Here is a 26,076-nt window from a genome sequence, read left to right as displayed (position 1 = left end):
GGAGTGAAGGGTTCTGAGAAGGACAGGGCCAGATACACAGGCTGGAGGAGGGAGGAGGGGGGAGGGAAGGTTGGGGCAGGGGGCTGGAGCCAGACCACCCCTCCTCCAACGGCTGCAGTCCAGAGCTCCGACCCCTCACTCTCTGGAAACATAAACACAATCACATCTGGACTCAGAGTGCCTCCCCCAGCCTCACACATCTGCCAAGGCCAGGGGGCCCTGGTCTCAGCTGAGAGCAGGAGGCAGGGGAGACCTAGAAGGAGGTGGGACTGGAGAGAAGTGGGAGGCAGAGAGGCCTCTCTGAAAGTCAGGCCCGGTCTCAGGTGAGAGGAGGGCCGAAGAGGAGCTCTGGTAGAGACTTAGTGTGGAGGTGGGGCCACAGGCCAAACAGCTGCAGCCAGGAGGAAAGGCAGAAGCAGTGCAGAATGACCCCATCATCCATCAAGGACCACAGCCAACAAGGTGAGTGTAGGACCCAGCCTTGGGCCCCCCCATCTATTCTGTGCCTGCAGACAGTACCCAGCCCTCCCTAGCTACACCAACTGCAGGGTCATCTCTGGAGGGGGGATGAGGAACACACGGGGTTCTGAAAGTCACGTCCTCTGAGAAAAGGCAGAAAGTCCTAGTCCTGCTCTGCCCGAAGAAGACTGGGGAGGCTTCATATACTGTGCTCCTGCCCTTGGTGCTGGGGATGGAGAAGTGGGAAACAGACACAGTCCCTGCTCTCATGGACAAGTAAACAAACACGTATAATTACAAACTGGGCTGAGTGCTTTTGAAGAAAAAGAACATGGTGTTGTGAGTAAGAAAAAATGAAAGTCCTGCTTCAAACAGGATAGTCAGGCAAGGCTGTTCAGGGGGAGGTGGCGCCATCTCCGTCTTCAGTGGCAAGCGGTATCATATACTGAGCCCATTCGGGGTCCAGGGCCCTCTGCTAAGGGCACGCTTCTCATAGATGAGCCCCTTTTACCTGCACTGCAGCCCTATGAGAACGATCCTCATTATCCCCTTTCCCTGATGAGGCCCCTGAGGCTTAAAGAAGCCACACAGCAGGATTCAAACCCAGTCACTCCCCACTCTCTACCTTCCGCAGTGGGCTGCCCCATGCCAAGCACCATGGGCAACATGGCAGGGGAGCGTGTCTGACCTTGAAGAGATCATAATTTCTGCTGGCCACACAGGACTGGCCCGCAGGAAATAGAAAAGCAGATTTGTTCTTACTTGGTACTGACAAAGTGACCCCTAAAGGGCTGCTGCAGATTTAGAGGGGCCATGAATTAGGGACAAGAGGGCAAGAGGCTGGTGCCCAGCACTGGTTTGAAGGCACTGTGGGCACCAAAGGAGAATGGGGTGAGCCACTGTGTGCAACCCCTGTAGTGCCTGGTCATTGAGGGAGAGGAGCCGAGTCACCTCCCCTAGCTTTATGGCCCTCCCTCTGGGCCACCAGAGTCACCTGGAGGGGGAGGGGGAAATCACAGCTGGAAAAGCTGCCTTGCAGAGGGGCATTGCCTGGGGAGTCCAAGCCCTAGAGGTGGCTCTGGGTGGCCCTTCAGCTCCACATGCCTCAGCCTGCTGCTGCCCCATGAAATAGCAGTGGGACCTCAGTCACCAAGAGGGCCAGTCTGGGAAATGAGAGTGAGGGTGGTTTTCTGCCCAGGGACCTCCCCATTTCCTGGGCCAGTTACTTGGCTCAGGCATCCACAGGAACTTTTGCTGTGGTCTTTGAGAGCGAGAGTTTGAGTTCTGGCGCTACTTCTGAGTTGCCCTGGACAAGAGGCTTAATTAAGGTCTCTGAGCCTGTTTCCTCTTCAGTAAAAGGGAATAACAACAGTCACTTCACACAGCTGTCTAAAGGATTAAATGGGATAATGCACATAAAGTGCTGGCACATAGTAAGTGATCAGTAAATTGTTATTGATGTTGGAATTGTTATTGTTGATGTTATTATTATTAAAGTGAGATGTCTTGCCTCTCCTCCTGAGGGCCCTGTCCCCCACTTTCCACATTAATAGGGCATCTCTTAAGATTCTCAACAGGTCATTTCTGAAAATGTCATTTGGGGCCCAACTTGGATTTCCCTCCAGCTTTGCTGGGTGCCATGAATGTGAGTCATGATTGACAGTCCTGCTGATTTCCCCACCTGCCTTACCTTCCCCACTTCATCCCACCCCTGGAACCATCCTAGACTTGGGCCCCCAGTAACCCAGCCTAGGGCCCTCTGTAACTCTCCTGATGGGAATCACATTGGTGTTGGGCTAGGGAGTGGGGGTGGTGAGGGAGAAAATTATAATTCGTGTCCAGGCTGGACTCAGCTGTGCTCTGGGAGAGAGAAAAAGGGCCCCAGGCCCCAGGATTTGCCTTTGCCAAGCTCCTTCGGCTAGGTGGGAGAGGAACGGAGGACACAGGTGACAGCTGGGACTGAGGAAGCCCTCGGTGTGGGCAGCAGAATGAGGTGGGCAGGCGGGGACACAGAGAAGCTTCCTGGTGAAGGCAGGGCCCTGGAATATCAACCATGAAATCCAAACTCCTGTCTCGTTCAGTGTTACGAGCTTCTCGTTTCCTAGATGGGCGCTTCCAGTCTGCCTCCCAGGCTTCCTCTCAGCCCTTGACGGTCTGCCTCCTTGCCCCTCTCCCCACAGGAACCCCAGTCTTCACACTCCTGCGTTGCCTTCGCAGGGCCCTGGGCCTTGCCTCCCAACTGGCTGTGTAACCCAGAGCCGGTGCCCACTGATCGAGAGGCTGCAGGGCACCCAGGAGACACAGTGCCAGCGCTCAGCCAGGTTGGGGAGCCTGCGATCCCGTGAATCAGGACGCTGCCGAGGAGCAGGTCAGGGTGCAGGAAGCTGCATTTGGAGCAGGGTGGAGGCAGAGGGCAGGATGGCCTTCGTGGCAGATGAAAGCTTCTCTGGGTGATCGGTCACGTGGTCGCACACCTCACTATGCGCCGTCCCCTGCTGTGCGCTGTACGTGTTTTATCTATCTTGTGAGCCTCGTTTTCTAGATGAGGAAGCTAAGGCTCGGGGTGTCATGTGACCTGTCCAAAGGCACGCAGCTTTAGAGCCTTGGATCCCAGCCTGTCTGACTGCAGGCAGAGCCTGTGGCTTAACTTCTGTGGGCACGGCCTCCCGCAGGCAGGGTTGCTGCAGCCCCCGAGAGCCAGGATGTAGCGGCAAACAGGTGTGGACGGCAATGTGTGGAGAGTGTCTGCACACAGTCGGTGCTCAGTAACGATCTGCTGAATAAAAGAAGTGAAGGGCTGCCTTCCTTTATACCTCACTCCACAAGACATATCCTGGCCTTCCTCCCTCTCCCCACTCCTTTCTCTCTTCTCTTGTTTCTTTCCCTCCTCCTCTCACTCCCTCCCTCCCCCCGTCTCAGCACAGGCAGCTTCTGGCGCTGCTTTTAAAAGTGTATCTGAACAACAACAACAACAACAATTCAAAAATGGGCAAAGGACTTTGAACAGACATTTCCCCAAAGAAGACAAATGGCCAATAAACACACGAAAAGATGCTCAACATCACTAGTCGTTAGGGAAATGCAAATCAAAACCACAATGAGATACCACTACACATCCATTACGACGGCTCTTACCAAAAAAGCAGAAAATAACAAGTGTTGGTAAGGATGTGGAGAAATTAGAACCTTTGTGCATTGCTGGTAGGAATGCAAAATGGTGCCACTGTGGAAAACAGTATGGTGATTCCCTAAAAAAAATAAACATAGAATTACTATATGATCCAGAAATTCCACTTCTGGGTACATACCGAAAAGAAACAAAAGCAGGGACTCAAACACATATTTGTACACCCATGTTCATAGCAGAATTATTGACAATAGCCTAAAGGTAGGAGCAACCCATGCCCATCAACAGATGAATAAACAAAATGTGGTATGTACATACAATGGAGTACTATTCAGCCTTGAAACAGAAGGAAATTCTGACAGACCCTACTACATGGATGAACCTTGAAGACATTATGCTAAATGAAATAGGCCAGACACAAAAGGACAAACATTGTATGATTGCACTTATATGAGGTACCTGGAATAGGCAAACTCATACAGACAGAAAGTAGGATGGTGGTTGCCAGGGGCAGGGAGGAGAGGGGAATGGGGAGTTAGTGTTTAATGGGTATAGAGCTTCATTTTGGGATGATGAAAAGGTTCTGGAGATGGATGGTGGTGATGGTTGCACAACAATATGAATGTGCTCAATGTCACTGAACTGTGCACTTTAAAAAAGGTTAAAATGGTAAATTTCATGTTATGTGCATTTTGTCACACTTTAAAAAAAAAAAAGTATATCTGTGTCTATGCCTCTACCTTATCCAGAGAGGCATTCAGAGACTGGTGCCCAGGACTCCTGGGGGCTGAACCCACTACCAGAGCTGGTGTGGTGCTTGCTGGAAAACCTTTCCTTGCCGCCCTCTTCAACTGGTACCCTTTGAGGCCCCAGTTACAGCTGAACCCCCTTGTGGCCCTCACCCATCCTCCATCCCTCTGTGCAGCATAGCAGTGGGACCCCATTAAGGACACGTCCCCTACTATGTGTCTACTATATGGCCAAGAGAAAGTAAATGGGGCCGATGACTTCTCTATAAGTTTAGCATAAAATTAAATAATAGGTTTGCCATTGCCTTTTTTTAAAAACTGAGCTTCTTTGTCAAAACACTAAACAAGGCAAGCTACAGAACATTATATAAGCACGGTACCATTTTTATTTTTACACATGTACAGAGAAATTACTGGATGTGTTAACAAAGTGTTAACACCAGCTACCTTTGGGTGGTGGGAAATAAGGGATTTTTTTTTTTTTCATTTTTCCTTTCCATGTTTTTTGCACTAAGCATGTATTACTTTTGTCATGATGGAATGAAACATCAAATATTATTTTAAAAATGCAAAGAACTGTGATCTGTAGGACAGGGAGTGGCCTTCTGCCTACAGGTCCCTGTCCTCACCCCAGAGGGGTCAGTCATCACCTCCCTGGGATAATGTGTCAACCCCCAGGATTCAGCCTCACGCTGGGGGCAGGCCAGTGTGACAGGTGGTGTCAAGTAAACCTTTACAGATTTGTATAAAAGTGAAATTTTTGTTTTCAAATACTTTCTTCTTTAAACAGATGCCAAATTAGTAGGTGCCAAGAGGAGTGTTCAGAGAGAAGAAGAATTTGTAATGATCTTGTATATTGCAAAGCAGAGAGAACTCAGTTTAAAAACGGCTCTCCTAAGCCGTAAGGGCGCCCATCCCTGTCCCATTTGTCCCCTCGCTGCATCCCCCAGCCCCACCCTCCTAATCCTCCAACTCAGCAACCTATTTACACTCTTACCTTGCTTTCACACACACACGTGCACCCACACGCATGCACACACACATTGTGTGTGCCTGCCAGCCAGCATGATCATGGAATCTTTATTAAAGAGGTCCAAATTACCAAGGTTTTACTGCACTACTAAAAATAGTCATGCTTACTTAGCCTGTTTAATAAGCACACCATTTCTGATTTTTCTGCCTGAGTAAACTGAAACATCATTCCAGAAATACGTTTTTACTGAAACAAGAAAGCTTGATTTTTCCTTCCCTGTTCATACACTCTTCTCCCTCTTTCCCCTTCTGCCTCCTCTCTCCATCCCCTGTGTCCCCCTCAGCTCCCCACCCTTCTCTTTTTGAAATTTCAAAACATAGAGGGGAAAGTAACAGTAATTTGGACTTGGCTTTTACGCAAAATGGACCAATTTTTTTAAGTGTTGGTAATTTGTCCCGAAAATGGATATAGGGAGTTGGGCTGGAAAAGCTTTGAAGAATGGGGTTTTATGAGTGGAAAATGAGGCCTGAGTGTGCGGGAATGTGAGCTTCACCTCCCTCTGTGCCTGGGACAGTGCGGCACATGTGATAATCAGAGCTGAGAGCACCATTACCGCCATTATCACATTATATTATTAGTATTCGTCAGAATCAGACAAAGCACATTAACCCATTTAATTGAACAAAGAGCTTAACGCCCCAGTGACTTCACGGAAAGTGCTTGGAAAACCCTCCAAGACACTGCAGCCACAAAGCAGCCGGCCACTTTGCCGCTTGCCAGGCGGTGGCGGGGCCAGCAAGGGTTTCCCCAAACCGTTCCCGCTGTGGCCTCGCTGGGAACTTTCCAGGACACACTAGAATGGATGCTGATCCCCACCCTTACTGCAGCCTTTTCATGCACACACCTCTCTCTTCCTCTGGGTAGACATGATCTAATAAAGGCTATATTTGGACAAAACACACACACACACACACACACACACACACACACACACACACACACAAGACAGTGTGGCCAAGGACCCCCCCCTCCATCTCCCAAACTAGCACTCCTGCTGAGTCTCGGAAGCTGGTCCTGAGTACAGGCACACACAGTTCATGGCTTCTCCTGAGCTTGGTGCCCACGCCTCTAAAGCTTCTTGCTTCTTCCTCAGTCTCTGCTGAGGCCACCCCCTGGCAGCCCCCCAGGCTCACAGAGACTGGCCCAGCCCATCAAGGCAAGGATACCCACTGAGCCTAGGCTGGGGGAGGTGCCCGAGAGAGGCCAGGGCCCCTCTGGATTCTAGCCCCTGGGCTGGGCTCCTCCCTGGGGTCTGGCTGTCCCTTCCCAGAGCCCGAGTTTCCTCTTCTGTCAGCGGGCACTGGGTCTGCCTGCTTGCCTCTTGGGGTTTGCTGTCAGGCTTTGAAGAGACCATGGACGTGAACAGTATGTAAGGCTTTCAGGTGTGCTGTTGCTTCAGAGGCACAAAATTGTCCTTTATCATCTCACTGACCTCCTGCTGCTAGAGAATCTCTGAGTGGGAAAGCTCTTCCTTGGTCAACATGCCCAGCCTCCTCCCCTCCAGATTCCCCCACAGTGCCCCTGCCAGCTGGCCCACAGGGAAATATCTCGCTTTATGTCACTGGGGACAGTGGCACTCCCAAGGCCTCAGCAGGGATGCTGCACTGCCCCAGATCCTCCACTGGGTCAGGAGCTACCACTTGAGTGAGATGGCATCACCCTCCCACCCTGAAATCCACTTCCACTGGGTCTGGGGCAGCAAGGCACAAGAAGGCCCCACGACAGGCCCAGCCCTGCCAACCTCTGGGGGGATGAGAACCAGAGACAAGTAGGTCACAGAGGTTAAGAGTGTGGGCTCTGGAGTGAGACAGAGCCTGGGTTCTACTCAGAGCCGTACCACTTACTGCCACATAACCTCTCTAAGCCTCAGTTTCCTCATCTGTACAATGGGGATAAATGTGAAAAGCTATGTGCAATGTTTGGCACTGTGCCTGTGACATGATAGGCTCAAAATAACTCCTGGGTCTCTGCTGCCTGCTTTCTTCCTCCCCCATCAGGACTCTAATGCTGGCAGATGTCAGCCCATCCATCACTGGCATCCAGGTGTTACAGCATAACCTCTCAGTCCACGGCCCTCCTCCTGGTTCTAGAGGAATTATGATCTGATTTAAGGTCAGGTATGAAAGTTCAAGGGTGAGAGTATGAAAAAGGAGATATCAAGGCTAACCGGAGCAATCTGGGAAGGCTTCCTGTTAGAGGGAGCCTAATGCTGAGTCTTGAAGGACAGGTAGATGGGAATGGGTGTGCAGGAGTGGAGGTGAGAATGAGCTGGGCAAAGGGGAGCCCTGGAAGACATGGGGAGAGGAAGGGGGAGACAGAATAGAGAAGCCTTAAATGCCAGGTGAGGGGGAGCAGGCCATTCTCAGAGAGGAAGCAAGAATCAAATCTGGCCAGGTCACTGCCCTGCTTCAAAATTGCCAAGCTGCGGTACTCAGCATCATGCTCAATGTACTTCCCCAATCTCCCCCCCACCTCGCCCATACTGCAGGCTGTGGCCACACCAGCTTCGCAGCTCCCACCCTCTTTCTTTTGTGCCTGTGGTTCCTTCTGCCTGGAATGCCCTTCCACCTACCACCGGCACAGCTGTGCATGCACATGCATGCACACACACGCACACACACCCACGCACACTGCTTACCTTTTTTTTTTTTTTTTTTTTGGCCACACCGTGCAGCATGCAGGATCTTAGTTCCCGACCAGGGATCGAATGCGGGCCCCGGTAGTGAAAGTGCGGAGTCCTAACCACTGACCCGCCAGGGAATTCCCAGCATTTTTTTCAAGATGAAAATTGTGTTGTTTCTCCTGATTATAAAATACATATTGATTCTTAAGATTCAAAAAGTTCAGAAAAGTGTGAGGACAAAGTCAAGACCACCAAACCACTACTAATATGATTATCCTTCCAGACATCGCTCAGCACACACACGTGCATGTACACATATGCTACATACACTCACTCAGTGTTACATAAAGGACGTCAGATCACATGTTGCTTTAGAAGCCACTTTTTCAATCATATAATATCAAGAACATCTATTCTTATCAACAAATCACTCTTTTAGGGGCCACATGTATGGACTCATACTAATTCAACCAGTCGCCTCACCAGTGGGCATTAGGTAATTCCTTGATTTCTTTTGCTGTGTTTCTATCACAACAGGCCACAGTAAACATCTTTATCCCTGCATCTCTGTGCATTTGTCATTTGGCTCTTCAGGATAATTTCATAAGCAGAACTGTTGGGCCATAGGAACACATGCATAAAATCTAATCCATATTGCTTTCTGAAAAAGCCACACCTGTTTGCACTGCCAAAGTGAACGGTGGTGCCATCTCCATACCCTGGCCAATACTAGGTTTCGTCTATCGTCCTTGCCACCTGAAAGAGAATATCTCACTGCCACTGTGTGTGTGGTTTTATTTATTTCTCACTTTCTTTTTTTTAAAATACAAATGGTGTCACGTATGTACAGTTCTGCACCTGGCTTTTTCCACCTGACACTTCTTTCACACCTTTTCCACTTGCTTATTCAAAAATCAGGTAAAAAGTCACTGAATCAGGTCAAGAACCTCCCAAAGTACCCCCTCTGATGCCCACAGCTTCTCCTCTTGCTGCTGAGGTATCAGTGGGTACAGGAGCAGGCAGGGGGCCAGAAAGGATGGAATACAGCATCCCCACCTAGGAAGCCAGCCTCCTGGGCAGCAATGACGAGGCTGGCTTATCCTGCCTGCTGAGCTCACGCCTGCTCAGCACATCCCAGCGGCCGGCCAAGCCTCCCTGTGGGCCTGCTTGACTGAAACCCAGGGAAGGGTGACTTCTAAGCCAAACCCCTCTTCTGCCCAGGCTATAATTTCCTGATTAAGTGCCACACACTGATTGCTTCCTGCTGCCCTTTCCATCTCCGGGGCTCCCAGGGCTCCTGAGCCAGGAGCCGCTGGACCAGCAGACTTCAGAGCTTCCACCAGGCAGCAAGAAAGTGCCAGGAAACTGGCTAAATGAGACCCGTTTGAGGGACCACCTTCCCTCCTCCCAGAGGCAGGCCCTGCTCAGGAGGGAATTAGGGTTTGATTTTTAAGGTTCAAAAAATAGCTTTGATAAGAAGGAACAAGGTTGCTGTGAGACAGTAGAGCAGAGGGGGACATGTGTGGTCTGCATTCAAATACTAACTGCCCTCCAGTGATGATCTTGCCAAGTTACAATCCCTCTGAGCGCCACTTGCCCACCTATAAGATGAGGATAACAATTCCCTAGAGGACGTTGCACCGTATTATAGCAGGGCAGTTAGAGCCAGACACGCTTGGTTCTTCCCCCTTAGTTATACAGCCTTGGGTAGGTTACATTGCCTCTTCGAACCTCAGTTTTGCCACCTGTTTAATGGGGATAATGAAAGTACCTAAGTGTTGTTATGAGATTCAAATCATATATGTCAAAGTGTCTTAAACAGAACTACTGATAAAACAGAAGGTGGTATTTTCCACAGCCAAAGAGAACAGGCCATACCTTTGGAGCCTCAGCCTGACCTCTGCTTGGACTCCTCCTTCGCTGGCCCAGCAGCATGTTTTGAAGAGTCTTTTCATCTCATGCCCCAATCCCAGGCATCAAGACCCCAGTGGGTAAGGAGGGAGTCAAGGGGCAGCTGTGCTCTCAGGACACTGAGCTCTGGGCAGTGGGGTGCCTCTGCTGTGAAAGGTCATTGCCCCATCACCAGTTTACAAAAGTTGGGGTCAACCTCCAGTTTCCTCAGAGTTTTCGAGCAGACTCTTCATCCCCTTCTGGCCTCTTCCACACTTCCTTTTGAGACCTCAGTTTCATTTTGTAAAATGCCAGTCACATTTGGTGCCACCACCCTCAGGGGTACTTCACCTAGATGCCTCAGATCACAGCTGGAGGCTCAGTCAGTGGTTCGTAAAGCCCTCTAAACATATCCCAATTTTAGCCTAAGAGGTCCTTATTACACACAGCCATCTTTACGTCACCCAAACATGATGCAGACCCCACATGGTTGAATCTCTTCATAGGGCTCCATTTTTAAAAGACACAGTTCAGGCCTTCCCTGGTGGCGCAGTGGTTAAGAATCCGTCTGCCAATGCAGGGGACACGGGTTCGAGCCCTGGTCCGGGAAGATCCCACATGCCGCGGAGCAACTAAGCCCGTGTGCCACAACTACTGAGCCCGTGTGCCACAACAACTGAAGCCCGCGTGCCTAGAGCCTGTGCTCCGCAACAAGAGAAGCCACCGCAACAAGAGAAGCCACCGCAATGAGAAGCCCGCACACCGCAATGAAGATTAGCCCCCGCTCACTGCAACTAGAGAGAGCCCTTGCGCAGCAACAAAGACCCAACACAGCCAAAAATAAATTAATTAATTAATTTTTAAAAATAAAAACAAATAAATAAAAGACACAGTTCAGCAACCAAAAATCATCCCTAAATAATTCCCATCATTATTTGCCTCTCTCAAGGAATATCCAGTTGTCACCCTACAAGGATACTTGCTGTCTCCATTTGTCCCCTTTCCATTCTCACCCTCCAGCTGGGTCGGAGCCTCTGTCCAAAGTCTCTGACTCCCAGCCTTGGCTTTTACTTCCTTCCTCCTCCATGTCCCGGCTCCTATCGTGTAGGTCCAATGAGCCTTGCCCATTACCCTGCTTCTCCACAGTGAAGGAGGAGCCAGGAGCCAACCGAGAAAGCACAGATGCTCCCCTTTCCTTCCAGCTCTCCAGCCCTGCCTCCCCCATCCCCCTAGGCCTGCATCACACCAAGCCTCAAGTGAAATCAGAGCTAGAACTCGGGGAAGGTGCGGCAGGCATGTGGCTGACCAAGCACAGACGAAATTCTTGGTGCAGAGCGTGGGGAAGAGTGGGGTGCTCGTGTGTTGGTAACTCTCACCCCATCACACTGAGCTCCTTTCTCCTAATTTCCCAACCCCTGTGACTAGAATCAGCAACAATTACCTCTCCTTTCTGAGTAGCCTAGTTAGGAATTCAGACCCGTCTTCTCCTGACCTGGTGAAGGGCGGTTCGTTTTACAAGGTGTCCTGTCTCACCCACATTTGGGGAAAACATCAAGATGTGCAGTTTCCAGCGTCTCAGTATTGGATTTTTAGGGACTGTTGGACTGAAGAGGAGCACTTATATTCTCAGTCCTGCCTGGATTTCCATATTATAGAGACTGCTTCCTGCTGGTGGAATCAACAAGCAGTTTAAAAAAAAAAAAAAATCCAGCCACCTTCCAAACACCCCTAGCCTTGGATTCCATATCCTTCTTACAAGAGCTGGGGGAGAGGCTGGGTGTGACCAGAAGACTCAGACCCAGGTCCTGGGTATCCCACTGCCGCCCCAAACCACCCAGCTGGCAGGACGGAGATGGGCGAGCCATTTGGGGACAGCTCTGCTGGATCCTGGCGCTGGGGGGAGGAGGAGGAGGGTCCTGCTTTCCACAGCCAGGCCTGGGCAAGCAGAGCCACTTCTGCCCCAAGCAAATCAATTGAAAGCCTTGGCCAAGCCTGTTTGAGTTGGTGAGAGCCCAAGTGGGAATTCCAATCTGCCAGTGTTTGCTCTGCAGGCAAAGAGAGCCAAACAGAAATGCTGCTCTGGGACTTTACACCAAATATCCAGTGGCTTGTTCTGCCAGCAGCGCTGAGCCAGCCCTCTGCACATCACCCTCTCCCAGCTCCCTGCTCTGTGAAAGCCTTCTGCTTGTGCCCTTAAAGGAAGCTTGCCCTCCCACACCACAGCCCCACAGCCCGTGCCTGGGCTTCCCTGCTGGGACCAGGCCCTGCAGGTGCAACCGGCCATCCCGTACCAGCTCCACCTGGACACGCATTCCCCCCACCCCCAGGTTCCTGATCTCTGCTTCCTGCTCTCAGCTCCATGCTTGCACCTCTCCCGCCCCCCCGCCCCGGCCATCTTGTCACTGGCCCAGACCCTCTCAGCCCCTGATCAGGACAGCCCACTGCAGCTGGCCTGACAGCAGAGGCAGAGCTGACAGCCAGAAAGCACGAACCATAGTTGACTATGTCTTTCTTTTTTTTACACTGTCACATGTATTTTATTTGATCTTTATAGCTGAACAGTTTTATCAGTTTTATCAGCCCATTTCTCAGACGAAATAGCTGAGGTTTCAAAAGACCAGACACCTTGCCCGAGGTCACCTGATTAAGGAATCCAAGTCTCCTGACTCTAAAACCATGGTACTCACTAACTTGCCTCCCTGCAGAAATTTTTAAATCTTTTGTTCACTCCCAGAGGCCTAGGGCAATTCCCACGATTCCTAGTGACAGCAGGCGGAGGTGGAGGTGTTTCCGCATTCCCCCATGCAACACTGGCACATCCAGTGTGGGCAGTTGGCAACGTCTGCTTTATCCCAGCCCTGAATCGGAGCCACTGCCTGAGGCCTGCATCCTGGGCTGACTGGGCTGCACCCATCAGAGTCCCCCCGGAAGCCCCCAGCCAAGAGTCACCCCCTTCACAGTTAGGTACTGGGTGTACACCCCGCTTACTTCAGGGCCATCTCCCAGGGCACTGGCACAAAGTTCTCTCCACCCGAGGAAGGAGCGAGGCCTGACGCCCTGCCCTCAGAGGGCTCCCCCACTGCATGGCGATGGGTCTCACGCTCCAGAGCAATCCTTCTGGGCACCGTTTCACACAGTTCTCAGTTTGGTCCTGAGTGTGATCATCTGCAAATGGAAATGATCTGAGTATCTTACAAGACACATGCTCTCTGCATTCAAACAATTATTGTCACTTCCTCAGGGAAATTTTCTCTCCTCTGTTCTGGCCGGATGACTGTCTCCCCTAGATAACCGTGGGCACCAAGAGGGCCAGGACGAGACTGTGGCTTTCTCGTCACAGAACCCCCAGCACCCTGCACAGCTCAGGAAATAGTAGTCGGGTGAATGAAACCATGAGTAACAGCTTCCACCAGCCCTTGTCCTCTGGCTTCAGGGGTGCCATCATCCAGGCCTGGAGACCACGGGGCCCCCATGGGACCCTTGTCCAGCCATTCTCAATTCTACGTGTTTTCTACTGAACTGACTCCCCAGGGTGGGCCTGGGCACCCAGCTACAGATGCTGGTTTCCCACCCCAGCTGGAGTGCCACCCCAGAACTCATTTCTCCTCTAAGAATAGGGCACCACCAAGGTGACAGGCCTCAAGAACACTCCCCAGAAATGGGAGCAGAGGGGGCACTGCCGGGCCTCTGGTCTGGCCAGTCGGGAGCAACAGGTGCCAGCCACCCTGCCCCACCTGGGCCTTCAGATGGCTCCATGATGGCTGGACTGGGGTGGTGCCAGGACCTTGCCAAATGTGGCAGTCATTTGGCCAGGGATGACACAGAAAATGGCACCTTTCGAGTAAAGAGTTCTAACTAACTTAAGGGGAGGGAGCAGCCCAAAGCGCCCAATGCTGCCACTCCTGTGGCCCCTGCATGAGGTGCCCCCCTGAGCTGCATGCCACACAACAGTATCCTTCCAGTCACGGCTGCACCCCTGGGGTACCACCATCACTGCGAGCCTGGGAGAAGCAGAGTAGAACTCCAAAGAGGGGCCTCCAGGGCTCTGGGTGCACAGAGAGAGCTGTAGCTCTGCCAGGTGTGGGCACGCCCACAAAGATGAGCGCAGCAGAGCTTCCAGGATCACAGGGCCACACCAGCTCAAAGGAGCCACGCACCCTTATGGGGCCGCTGGAAGCCCTTCTCGGTCCGGGGTCCTCAGGTGGCCTTCCCAGGAACCCGGTGGGTCCTTGATGCTGAGGTCAAAGGAGGAGAGAGCCAGTGTGGACCCTAGGTGTGTCTTCTGGTCAGGGTGGGCCTTGAGCCTCTCTCTCCCCACTCCCTACTTCCAAGGTCTGGCTGTGTCACGTGAGGGGGTAATCAGACTTCATGGGCATCTACTCAGGCCCAGTTCCCAAAGGTGGAGAAATGCCATGATCACAGCAGCCGTGAAGAGGCCAACTCAGAAAACCTGTGTTTAATTGGCGGGACAGGGTGTCACAGCCTGCGAGGCCCTCAGTGCCTGGGTGCCCACGTCCAGCTACTTCTCCTCGACCTTCTCCAAGGACTGGGACTGCTTCTTCTGGGGCAAGTCTTCAAGCATCAGGCTCAGCACGTGCACGATCTCGTAGTACAGCTCCTGAAGCCTGGAAATGGAGGCGGAGAGGAGGCCTGAGCTCACGAAGGGGGTCCATGCCACCCTGGCCCTGCCCACGGCACTCTTGCACCTGCACGTTCACCACTCCTGGTAGGTGTGGGGTCAGGGAAGAGCAAGGACTTCGGAGCCACATAGGGCTGGGCTGGAAGCCCGGCTGTGCCACCCTACCTGTGGCCCCAGGAGTAAAGTCATTTCACCACATGTGTCAGGTGGGAGGCAACAGACTCCTGGGCTCGGAGTGAGGTGAGCACGTGGAGGTGCCCAGACGCTGCCTGATCCACGCTTGGGCCAACACTGGGCATTCCTAGATGCCCTCCTTTTAGTTCCTCCTGTCTACGAAGCCCTCAAGGCAGCTTTTGTTGAGAAACCAGGCTAATCGTGCTCCTCCCCTTCCTGCAAGTAATGGCCAGAATGACCCCAGCTAACTCACACTGAGCACAGCCCTGGACCAGGCCAAGCTCAGAGCTTCACACACATTGCTTCCATAGAGTCAGCCCCTCCTGTGCCAGGTAGGAAAGGGACAAAGATTTTGCCAGAGTCACACAGCACCAAGCCAGGAGCTGCAGCTTCTGACTTGCCAGCCAGCGGTGTTCTCTCGGCCCTCCGAAAAGTGCTTGGTGAGGAGGGTCTTGGAGAGTCAGAGGAGCCAGTATTTAAAAACAGGTCAGGGTGGGCTGGGGAGGGCCAGTGGGCAGAGCCTCCCCCAGCCACAGGCCCGTCCGCACAGCAGCCCAGCCCCTGCGCACCGCCAGGAAGGGCCTCGCCCTACCCACCCTGCACATCAGCCATTGCCCCCCTGGGCCTGGGGCCGGGGTCAGCGGGGCTGGGACTGACTTGTAGATGGTAGCATCCTGGTTGTCCAGAGTGGACAAGTAGACATCAATGAAGGGTAGGCTCGTGCCAAAATCATCCAAGACCATGGGGTCAGTGTGCCGCAGGGTCTTCTTAAACTTCTCCACCAGCTCAGTGAAACTTTTGTGGTCAACGTTCTTCTGGAGAGGGAAGCATAAAGAGAGCAAGGATGAGGAGGTGGTGACCGGACTGCACAGGGACCTGGGGACCCTCCATGTGGGGCCCAGGCAGAGGCCTGAGTCCAATCACAGTTCACCCCAACCCCTTCTGGGCCTGGGCCCCCCAACTGAGGTCACCTGGTGAGCCACCATCCCTGACGTGAGGACAGGTGACACGGGACGGAATCGGTGAGAGCCGGAGCGTGGCTCAGCATTTCACCCTGTTCTGGACAAACCTGGGGCACACCAAGACAGGCGGGTGTCTCCACCTCAGAGAGGAGGCTGAGGAGGGAGGCACCGGCCACTTGGGGGAGAAAGGGGCAGCATGCTGTTCAGGACCCGGCCGAGCACCCCGGCAGCTCAGAGCACCTCGGCTGAAAAGAGAGGACTCTCCTCCAGCCCCTCACAGTTGCATCATGCTTGACAGAAAATCTCCAGCCCACCGTGCTCATTCTTGTTCCAGTTTAGAAAAACTGAGGTTAGTAACACCTGTCAGGGCCTCCGTGGCTTCGCCCACTCAGCGGACGGGGACCAAGCCTGCCTGGCGCCCAGCGAGTCCTCAGGAACAAGAGAGCTCCAGGCAAAAGGCCCAACAATGGAGTTTTGCCCATGAAGGAGGGAAATATTATAATCACAACACTCAACACTTGAAGAGGTCCAGAGAAATACAAAAATGCAGAGAATAACATCTGACTCTGAAAAGTACAGGGGGGGTGAGTAGCTGACTTACCAAATGCCACAGATGCCTAAGGCCACCCGCCCTCCACGCAGGCCCCAAGGCCCATCTTCCTGACCATTCCTTCAGCCCTGACTGTCCCTCTGCTTGTCCGCCGGCCCGTGGAGACCACCTACCTGTGTCTGCATCAGCTTGCTGACCTCCTCCTGTTGCCGCTTCAAAATCACATGCTTCTCTTCCATGAGTGTCATGTGTCTCTCTAGCATCAGCTCCCGCTCAAACTTTTTGACAGAGTCCTAGAGGGTGGGAGGATGGAGGTAAGATGTGGGCTCTCAGTGCGCACCACTCCCGTCTTCCTTCTTCCCCAGTCTCCCGCTGCTGCTCAGGCCCCTCAGCAGGAGGATTCCCTCACAGGCCAGCCCCCAGCTCAAGCTGCCAACTGTAGCTGCAGTGACTTCCCAAGCACCTATCCTGCAGGCCACTATCATGAGCGAGGGAAAATGCAGGGCTCAGGGAAAAGAGTCAGGGTGGGGTAGAGAGGCACGCACCTGGTCACCCCCCCTCCACTTCGGGAGGGAGATAGTTCAGTGTCCTCCCTTGAGACTTGGCCCATCCACCTGCCACACTTACCACTCCCCCATCCTTACAAGCACCACCTCACCTCAGTGTGAATGATCATCACACCCACGAACATGCTGAGGAAGACGAAGGAGGCAAGCAAGATGAAGATGATGGTGAACGAACGGCTCAGAATAAAATTCCGGGCATCCAGCTGCTGCTGCAGGTCTGTCCAGCCATCGACCTGCTCAGGCAAGGCAGAGTATGCTGAGCGCCGAGGCCCAGAGCGGCAGGCCTCCTCTCACCTACCGTGGGGAGCCCCAGCCCCACCGAGGAGCAGGCCGGCTTCCTTCCACATCAGCCCTGCAACACCCCCTAATCCTCTGACTCCAGGGCATACATGCTGGCCTGGAGCTGCATGGCACCACTGGGTGGGGACACTTCTGATCAAGGTACCCTAAGGGCTCTCCTCCAAAAGGCCTTCCATCCTTCCCCAAAAGACAATGCTTCTCTGCCAGGCCCTCCTTTGGAAAGACCCCAATCTTTCCAGAGTCCAGCAGAATCTAGACTTTGAGACTTGGGCTTTGCAGGCTTCTTCTGGGTGGATTTGTGACAGCCTGTTCCCAAAAAGGCTATATGACATGGGTTTCCCTTCTAAATTAAACTTAATCTGAATGAATTATCTTTTGAAAACTTTTTGAAAGTTTTACACCCCCGTGGGACAAATAAGAATGCTCTAGGGAGTCACAAGACTAGAGATAGTGATGAACTCCTGGCCAGGGCACTGGCCTATCCTTAGTCCTAGGAGGCCAGCCCCCAGCTTCCTCAGCCCAGCTAAGTGTCTGAACACGGGAAAGGCTCCAAGGGAGGCCCAGCAGGTCCACACGCTCACACCAGCTGCCAGTCCCTTCTCAAGTCCCCTGCCCCTACCACTGTTCCCAAACACGGTACCGTGGCCAAGCTGAAGAGGGTAAAGAAGGCCATAGCCAGGTTCCCCCAGTTATTCAGGTCAGCCCTCTCTGGAACTCCAAATAGGCAGAAGCCCAGGACAGCGAAGATGTACATCAGGACGAAGAGCAGGATGAGCACAGAGGCCACGGTGTAGGCTGTCTGCCCCACAGCGGTGATGAGCGTCTGCAAGGCAGAGGCACTGGGGCTAGGCCAGGCTGCAAGGCTGGGTTGGACTCAGAGGACAGAGGTCCAGCCTGTCCCAACACCAGCTGCCCCAGCATCCAGTGCCTTGCCTGGCACATGGCAGATGCTCCATAAATGGTTGGATGAATGAATGAGTGAATGAATGGGTACTGTGCCCAGACTGAGGGCTGGACAAACCTAACAGTGGTTCACCAATGCCTGGCCTCCACGCTCAGTTACCCATGGGTGGATCGCCCATGGTGCCCCAGGTCTCGTGTAGTCTCCCCATCAGCACCACTAAGCACTCCACTTGAACCCCAGCCTGCCTTTGTGGTCATCCTAAGGTGTCCTGTCCTGCTCCTCAGCTGAGGGCCAGCCCTGAATGCTCTTCCAGGCCGAGGAGGAGTACGGGAACTACCCTGGGAGTGGGAATGAAGAAGGCTGAGAGGAATAGGACTTCTCAATTTTTCTGGGCCCTATTTCACAGGCAGGTCTCCATCTTGTGACCTCAGTCTTCCCCCATGAGATGGGTGTTTGCCTTATCTCCCATGCCTCATCGTTCATTCTCCATGCCCTGGAGTCTTGCATATACATGTTCAGCTACCTTGATACTGTCACAGATACCATGTCAAGGTAGGAAGATGTTCCCATTTCAAGATGCAGGATCAGAGGCTCAAAGAAGCAAAATGCCTTGGTCACAGTCACACTCCGATAGAACGGCAGAGCTGGAACACATTCTCCAGCCCCTTGCCTTGTGCCACCACAGTCAACCACAAAAGCCCCTCCTTCAAAGCCAAGATACTATTTATTGACTTAGCAGTAGGAAAGGAGGTACTGGTGGAGCTGGGACACAGGACAGTGAAGTTTTGACAGTCTGGGGTAAAGTGCAAAACAGAGAGACAACCCAGGAGCACTGGGGCTGCCCTGTATGTGGACCACTTTGGCAGCTGCCTGCAGGGGTGAATGCACACCCGACGCCCCCCCTCCCCTCCTTGGGGGAAGAAAAATCAGTGTTTAGGGATTAATTCCAAAAGAACTGAGCTGTAAAAAATTGCCTCCAATCCTGCAAGAGAGACAGAACTTCTTTCCCAAGACTGCTAAGACTGAAGAGGTAAGAACTCATGAAAAATGCTGCAATGGGACGCAGTCTGCAGGTGAGGTCTTCAGGATGGGGAGGGGCAGGGCCACGTGGAAGAACCTGAGGTACCTTGGAAGGATGAGGGAGAGGCCCCGGCTGGGTCTCCCACTTCCAGGCTAGTGCACAGGCCCAGTGCCACCTGAGGTCAAAGCCAAGCAGCCTCGGAAACAGCTGTGCAGAAAAAGTCACGCTCTCCAGAAGCCTGTGTGGGACTGACTCCTGACTGTTGGTCTTGGCCATGTTCTTCAAGCAACATCCAGACAGGCCCCATTATTCTGCAGTCTAGAAGGTTCAGAAATCTAGTCCCAGGAATGAGCCTCCAAGGTGGGAGAGCCGAGTCCAGGATGTTGGACCACCAGAGAACTCCCAGCCCCGTGGAATATTAATTGGTGAGAACTCTCCAAGAGGTCTCCACCCCAACACTAAGACCCGACTCCATCCAAGGGCCAGCAAGCTCCAGTGCTGGACGCCTCATGCCAAACAACTGGCAAGACAGGAACACAACCCCACCCATTAGCAGTCAGGCAGCCTAAAGTCATACTAAGCTCACAGACACCCCAAAACACACCACCAGGTGCAGCACTGCCCATCAGAGGGACAAGATACAGCCCCACCCACCAGAACACAGGCACCAGTCGCCCCCACCAGGAAGCCTACACAAGTCACTGGACCAACCTCACCCACTGGGGGCAGACAACAGAAGTAAGAGGAACTATGATCCTGCAGCCTGCATAAAGGATACTCCAAACACAGTAAGTTAAACAAAATGAGAAGACAGAGAAATATGCAGCAGATGAAGAGCAAGGTAAAAACCCACAAGACCAAACAAATGAAGAGGAGACAGGCAGTCTATCTGAAAAAGAATTCAGAGTAATGATAGTAAAGATGATCCAAAGTCTTGGAAATAGAATGGAGAAAATACAATAAATGTTTAACAAGGAGCTAGAAGAACTAAAGAGCAAACAAACAGTGATGAACAACACAATAACAGAAATTAAAAATACTCTAGAAGGAATCAATAGCAGAATAACTGAGACAGAAGAACGGATAAGTGAGCTGGAAGATAAAATGGTGGAAATAACTGCCATGGGGCAGAATAAAGAAAAAAGAATGAAAAGAATTGAGGACAGTCTCAGAGACCTCTGGGACAACATTAAATGCACCAACATTCGAAGTATAGGGGTCCAAGAAGAAGAAGAGAAAAAGAAAGGGTCTGAGAAAATATTTGAAGTGATTATAGTCAAAAACTTCCCTAACATGGGAAAGGAAAGAGTCAATCAAATCCAGGAAGCGCAGAGAGTCCCTTACAGGATAAACCCAAGGAGAAACATGCTGAGACACATATTAATCAAACTGTCAAAAATTAAATACAAAGAAAAAATATTAAAGCAGCAAGGGAAAAGCAGCAGATAACATACAAGGGAATCCCCATAAGGTTATCAGATGATTTTTCAGCAGAAACTCTGCAGGCCAGAAGGGAATGGCAGGATATATTTAAAATGATGAAGGGGAGAAACCTACAACCAAGATTACTCTACCCAGCAAGGATCTCATTCAGATTCGACGGAGAAATTAAAACCTTTACAGACAAGCAAAAGCTAAGAGAATTCAGCACCACAAAACCAGCTCTACGGCAAACGCTAAAGGAACTTCTCTAAGCAGGAAACACAAGAGAAGAAAAGGACCTACAAAAACAAACTTGAAACAGTTAAGAAAATGGTAATAGGGACATACATATCGATAATTACCTTAAATGTGAATGGACTAAATGCTCCAACCAAAACACACAGACTGGCTGAATGGATACAAAAACAAGACCCGTTTATATGCTGTCTACAGAAGACCCACTTCAGACCAAGGGACACATACAGACTGAAAGTGAGGGGATGGAAAAAGATATTCCATACAAATGGAAATCAAAAGAAAGCTGGAGTAGCAATACTCATATCAGACAAAATAGACTTTAAAAAAAACACTCTTACAAGAGACAAGGAAGGACACTACATAATGATCAAGGGATCAATCCAAGAAGAAGATATAACAATTGTAAATCTTTATGCACCCAACATAGGAGCACCTCAATACATAAGGCAAATGCTAAGAGCCATAAAAGTGGAAATCAACAGTAACACAATAATAGCAGGGGACTTCAACACCCCACTTACACCAATAGACAGATCATCCAAACAGAAAATAAATAAGGAAACAAAAGCTTTAAATGACACATTAGATCAGATGGACTTAATTGATATTTATAGGACATTCCATCCAGAAACAATAGAATACACTTTCTTCTCAAGTGCACATGGAACGTTCTCCAGGATAGATCACATCTTGGGTCACAAATCAAGCCTCGGTAAATTTAAGAAAATTGAAATTGTATCAAGCATCTTTTCCAACCACAACGCTATGAGACTAGATATCAATTACAGTGAAAGAAACTGTAAAAAATACAAACACATGGAGGTTAAACAGCACGCTACTAAATAACCCAGAGATCACTGAAGAAATCAAACAGGAAATCAAAAACTACCTAGAAACAAATGACAATGAAAACACAATGACTCAAAACCTATGGGATGCAGCAAAAGCAGTTCTAAGAGGGAAGTTGACAGCAATACAATCCTACCTCAAGAAACAAGAGGGACTTCCCTGGTGGCACAGTGGTTAAGAATGTGCCTGCCAATGCAGGGGACACGAGTTCAATCCCTGGTCCGGGAAGATCCCACATGCCACGGAGCAACTAAGTCCCTGTGCCACGGAAGCCACAACTACTAAGCCCTCGTGCCACAACTACTGAAGCCCGTGTACCTAGATACAGCCCATGCTCCACAACAAGAGAAGCCACTGCCATGAGAAGCCCGTGCACGGCAATGAAGAGTAGCCCCTGCTCACCGCAACTAGAGAAAGCCCACATGCAGCAACGAAGACCCAACGGAGCCAAAAAAAAAAGGAAAGAAAAAGAAACAAGAAAAATCTCAAATAAACAACATAACCTTACACCTAAAGCAATTAGAGAAAGAAGAACAAAAAAAAAAAAACCCAAAGCTAGCAGAAGGAAAGAAATCAAAGAGATCAGATCAGAAATAAATGAAAAAGAAATGAAGGAAACAATAGTAAAGATTAATAAAACTAAAAGCTGGTTCTTTGGAAGATAAACAAAATGGATAAACCATTAGCCAGACTCATCAGGAAAAAAAGAGAGAAGACTCAAGTCAAAAGAATTAGAAATGAAAAAGAAGTAACAACTGACACTGCAGAAATACAAAGGAACATGAGAGACTACTATAAGCAACTATATGCCAGTAAAATGGACAACCTGGAAGAAATGGACAAATTCTTAGAAAAGTACAACCTTCCAAGACTGAATCAGGAAGAAATAGAAAATATGAACAGACCAATCATGAGCACTGAAATTGAAACTGTGATTAAAAATCCTCCAACAAACAAAAGCCCAGGGCCAGATGGCTTCACAGGTGAATTCTATCAAGCATTTAGAGACGAGCTAACACATATCCTTCTAAAACTCTTCCAAAACATAGCAGAGGGAGGAACACTCCCAAACTCATTCTATGAGGTCACCATCACCCTGATACCAAAACCAGACAGAGACACTACAAAAAAAGAAAATTAAAGACCAATATCACTGATGAATATAGATGCAAAAATCCTCAATAAAATACTAGCAAACAGAATCCAACAATACATTAAAACGATCATACACCATGATCAAGTGGGATTTATCCCAGAGATGCAAGGATTCTTCAATATATGCAAGTCAATCAATGTGATACACCATATTAACAAATTGAAGAATAAAAATCATATGATCATCTCAATAGATGCAGAAAAAGCTTTTGACAAAATTCAACACCCATTTATGATAAAAACTCTCCAAAAAGTGGGCATAGAGGGAACCTATCTCAACATAAGAAAGGCCATATACGACAAACCCACAGCAAATATCATTCTCAATGGTGAAAAACTGAAAGCATTTCCTCTAAGATCAGGAAAAGAGAAGGATGTCCACTCTCACCACTATTATTCAACATAGTTTGGAAGTCCTAGCCACGGCAATCAGAGAAGAAAAAGCAGTAAAAGGAATACAAATTGGAAAAGAAGAAGTAAAACTGTCACTGTTTGCAGATGACATGATACTATACATAGAGAATCCTAACAAAGACACCAGAAAACTACTAGAGCTAATCAATGAATTTGGTAAAGTTGCAGGATACAAAATTAATGCACAGAAATCTCTGGCATTCCTATACACTGACAACGAAAGATCAGAAAGAGAAATTAAGGAAACAACCCATTCACCATTGCAACAAAAAGAATAAAATATCTAGGAAAAAACCTACCTAAGGAGGTAAAAGACCTGTACTCAGAAACCTATAAGACACTGATGAAAGAAATCAAAAATGACACAAACAGATGGAGAGATATACCATGTTCTTAGATTGGAAGAATCAATATTGTGAAAATGACTATAATACCCAATCTACAGATTTAATGCAATCCCTATCAAATCACCCATGGTATTTTTTACAGAACCAGAAAAAAAATCTTAAAATTTGTATGGAGACACAAAACATCCCGAACAGCCAAAGCAATCTTGAGGGGAAAAAAAAACGGAACTGGAAGAATCAGACTCCCTGATTTCAGACTATACTACAAAGCTACAGTAATCAAGACAATATGGTACTGGCACAAAAACAGAAATATAGATCAATGGAATAGGATAGAAAGCCCAGAGATAAACCCACATACCTATGGTCAACTAATCTATGACAAGGAGGAAAGGATATACAATGGAGAAAAGACACTCTCTTCAATAAGTGGTGCTGGGAAAACTGGACAGCTACATGTAAAAGAGTGAAATTAGAACACTCTCTAACACCATGCACAAAAATAAACTCAAATGGATTAAAGACATAAATGTAAGACTGGGCATTATAAAACTCTTAGAGGAAAACATAGGAAGAACACTCTTTGACATAAATCACAGCAAGATCTTTTTTTGACCCACCTCTAGAGCAATGGAAATAAAAACAAAAGTAAACAAATGGGACCTAATGAAACTTAAAAGCTTTTGCACAGCAAAGGAAACTATAAACAAGACGAAAAGACAACCCTCAGAGTGGGAGAAAATATTTGCAAATGAATCAACGGACAAAAGATTAATCTCTAAAATATATAAACAGCTCATGCAGCTCAATATTAAAAAAAAAAAACAACCCAATCAAAAAGTGGGCAGAAGACCTAAATAGACATCTCTCCAAAGAAGACATACAGATGGCCAAGAGGCACATGAAAAGCCGCTCAACATCACTACTTATTAGAGAAATGCAAATCAAAACTACAATGAGGTATCACCTCACACCAGTCAGAATGGGCATCATCATAAAATCTACAAACAACAAATGCTGGAGAGGGTGTGGAGAAAAGGGAACCCTCTTGCACTGTTGGTGGGAATGTAAATTGGTACAGCCACTATGGAGAATAGTATGGAGGTTCCTTTAAAAACTAAAAATAGAACTACCATATGACCCAGCAATCCCACTACTGGGCATATACCCTAAGAAAACCATAATTCAAAAAGTCACATGCACCCCAATGTTCATTGCAGCACTATTTACAATAGCCAGGTCATGGAAGCCACCTAAATGCCCATCGACAGACGAATGGATAAAGAAGATGTGGTACGTATATACAATGGAATATTACTCAGTCATAGAAAGGAACGAAACTGGGTCATTTGTAGAGATGTGGATGGACCTAGAGACTGTCATACAGAGTGAAGTAAGTCACAAAGAGAAAAACAAATATTGTATATTAATGCATATATGTGGAATCTAGAAAAATGGTATAGATGCACCAGTTTGCAAGGCAGATAGAGACACAGATGTAGAGAACAAATGTATGGACACCAAGGGGGGAAAATGGGGGGGCGGTGGTGGTGGGATGAATTGGGAGATTGGGATTGACATATATAAACTAATATATATAAAACATAACTAATAAGAACCTGCTGTATAAAAATAAATAAATAAAGCAAAATTTTTTAAAAAACTAAAAATAGAACTACCATATGACCCAGCAATCCCACTACTGGGCATATACCCTGAGAAAACCATATTTCAAACAGAGTCATGTACCACAATGTTCATTGCAGCTCTATTTACAATAACCAGGACATGGAAGCAACCTAAGTGTCCATCGACAGATGAATGGATAAAAAGGATGTGGCACATATATACAATGGAATATTACTCAGCCGTAAAAAGAAACAAAATTGAGTTATTTGTAGTGAGGTGGATGGACCTAGAGTCTGTCATACAGAGTGAAGTAAGTCAGAAAGAGAAAAACAAATACCGTATGCTAACACATATATATGGAATCTAAAAAAAGAAAAAGGTTCTGATGAACCTAGGGGCAGGACAGGAATAAAGACGCAGACGGAGAGAATGGACTTGAGGACATGGTGGGGGAAGGGTAAGCTGGGACGAATTGAGGGAGTGGCATGGACATATATACACTACCAAACGTAAAATAGCTAGCTAGTGGGAAGCAGCCACATAGCACAGGGAGATCAGCTCGGTGCTTTGTGACCACCTAGAGGGGTGGGATAGGGAGGGTGGGAGGGAGACACAAGAGGGAGGAGATATGGGGATATATGCATATGTATAGCTGATTCACTTTGTTATAAAGCAGAAACTAACACACCACTGTAAAGCAATTATACTCTAATAAAGATGTTAAAAAAATAAATAAAAATGAAAGATACATGTACCACACTGTTCATTGCAGCACTATTTACAATAGCCAGGACATGGAACCAACCTAAATGCCCATCGACAGATGAATGGATAAAGAAGATGTGGCACATATATACAATGGAATATTACTCAGCCATAAAAAGGAATGAAATTGAGTTATTTGTAATGAGGTGGATGGACCTAGAGTCTGTCATACAGAGTGAAGTAAGTCAGAAAGAGAAAAACAAATACCGTATGCTAACGCACATATATGGAACTAAAAAA

General features: G+C 49.0%; 1 protein-coding gene across 3 annotated transcripts in view; it reads right to left on the bottom strand.

The window, feature by feature from the left end:
- Positions 1-90: 90 nt before the first annotated feature.
- Positions 91-26,076, bottom strand: part of CATSPER3 (cation channel sperm associated 3) — a 58,452-nt gene continuing 32,466 nt past the window's right edge. For 2 of the 3 annotated variants that reach the window (XM_082381421.1, XM_082381420.1), the window contains 5 exons: positions 17,713-17,895; positions 16,865-17,005; positions 16,380-16,499; positions 15,352-15,509; positions 91-14,506 (listed from right to left, as the gene is read on the bottom strand). In XM_082381421.1, the coding sequence (XP_082237547.1) occupies positions 14,401-14,506; positions 15,352-15,509; positions 16,380-16,499; positions 16,865-17,005; positions 17,713-17,895 (708 nt within the window). In that variant the 3' untranslated portion in view covers positions 91-14,400. The remainder of the gene's footprint in view (positions 14,507-15,351; positions 15,510-16,379; positions 16,500-16,864; positions 17,006-17,712; positions 17,896-26,076) is intronic. The other variant, XR_014241723.1, reaches the window with a different exon arrangement.

Source organism: Balaenoptera borealis (genome assembly GCF_965194805.1).
Source record: "Balaenoptera borealis genome assembly, chromosome: 2".
NCBI lineage: Eukaryota > Metazoa > Chordata > Mammalia > Artiodactyla > Balaenopteridae > Balaenoptera > Balaenoptera borealis.
The sequence above is the reverse complement of the archived record's forward strand: the minus strand, read 5'-3'. Positions and strand labels throughout refer to the sequence as shown.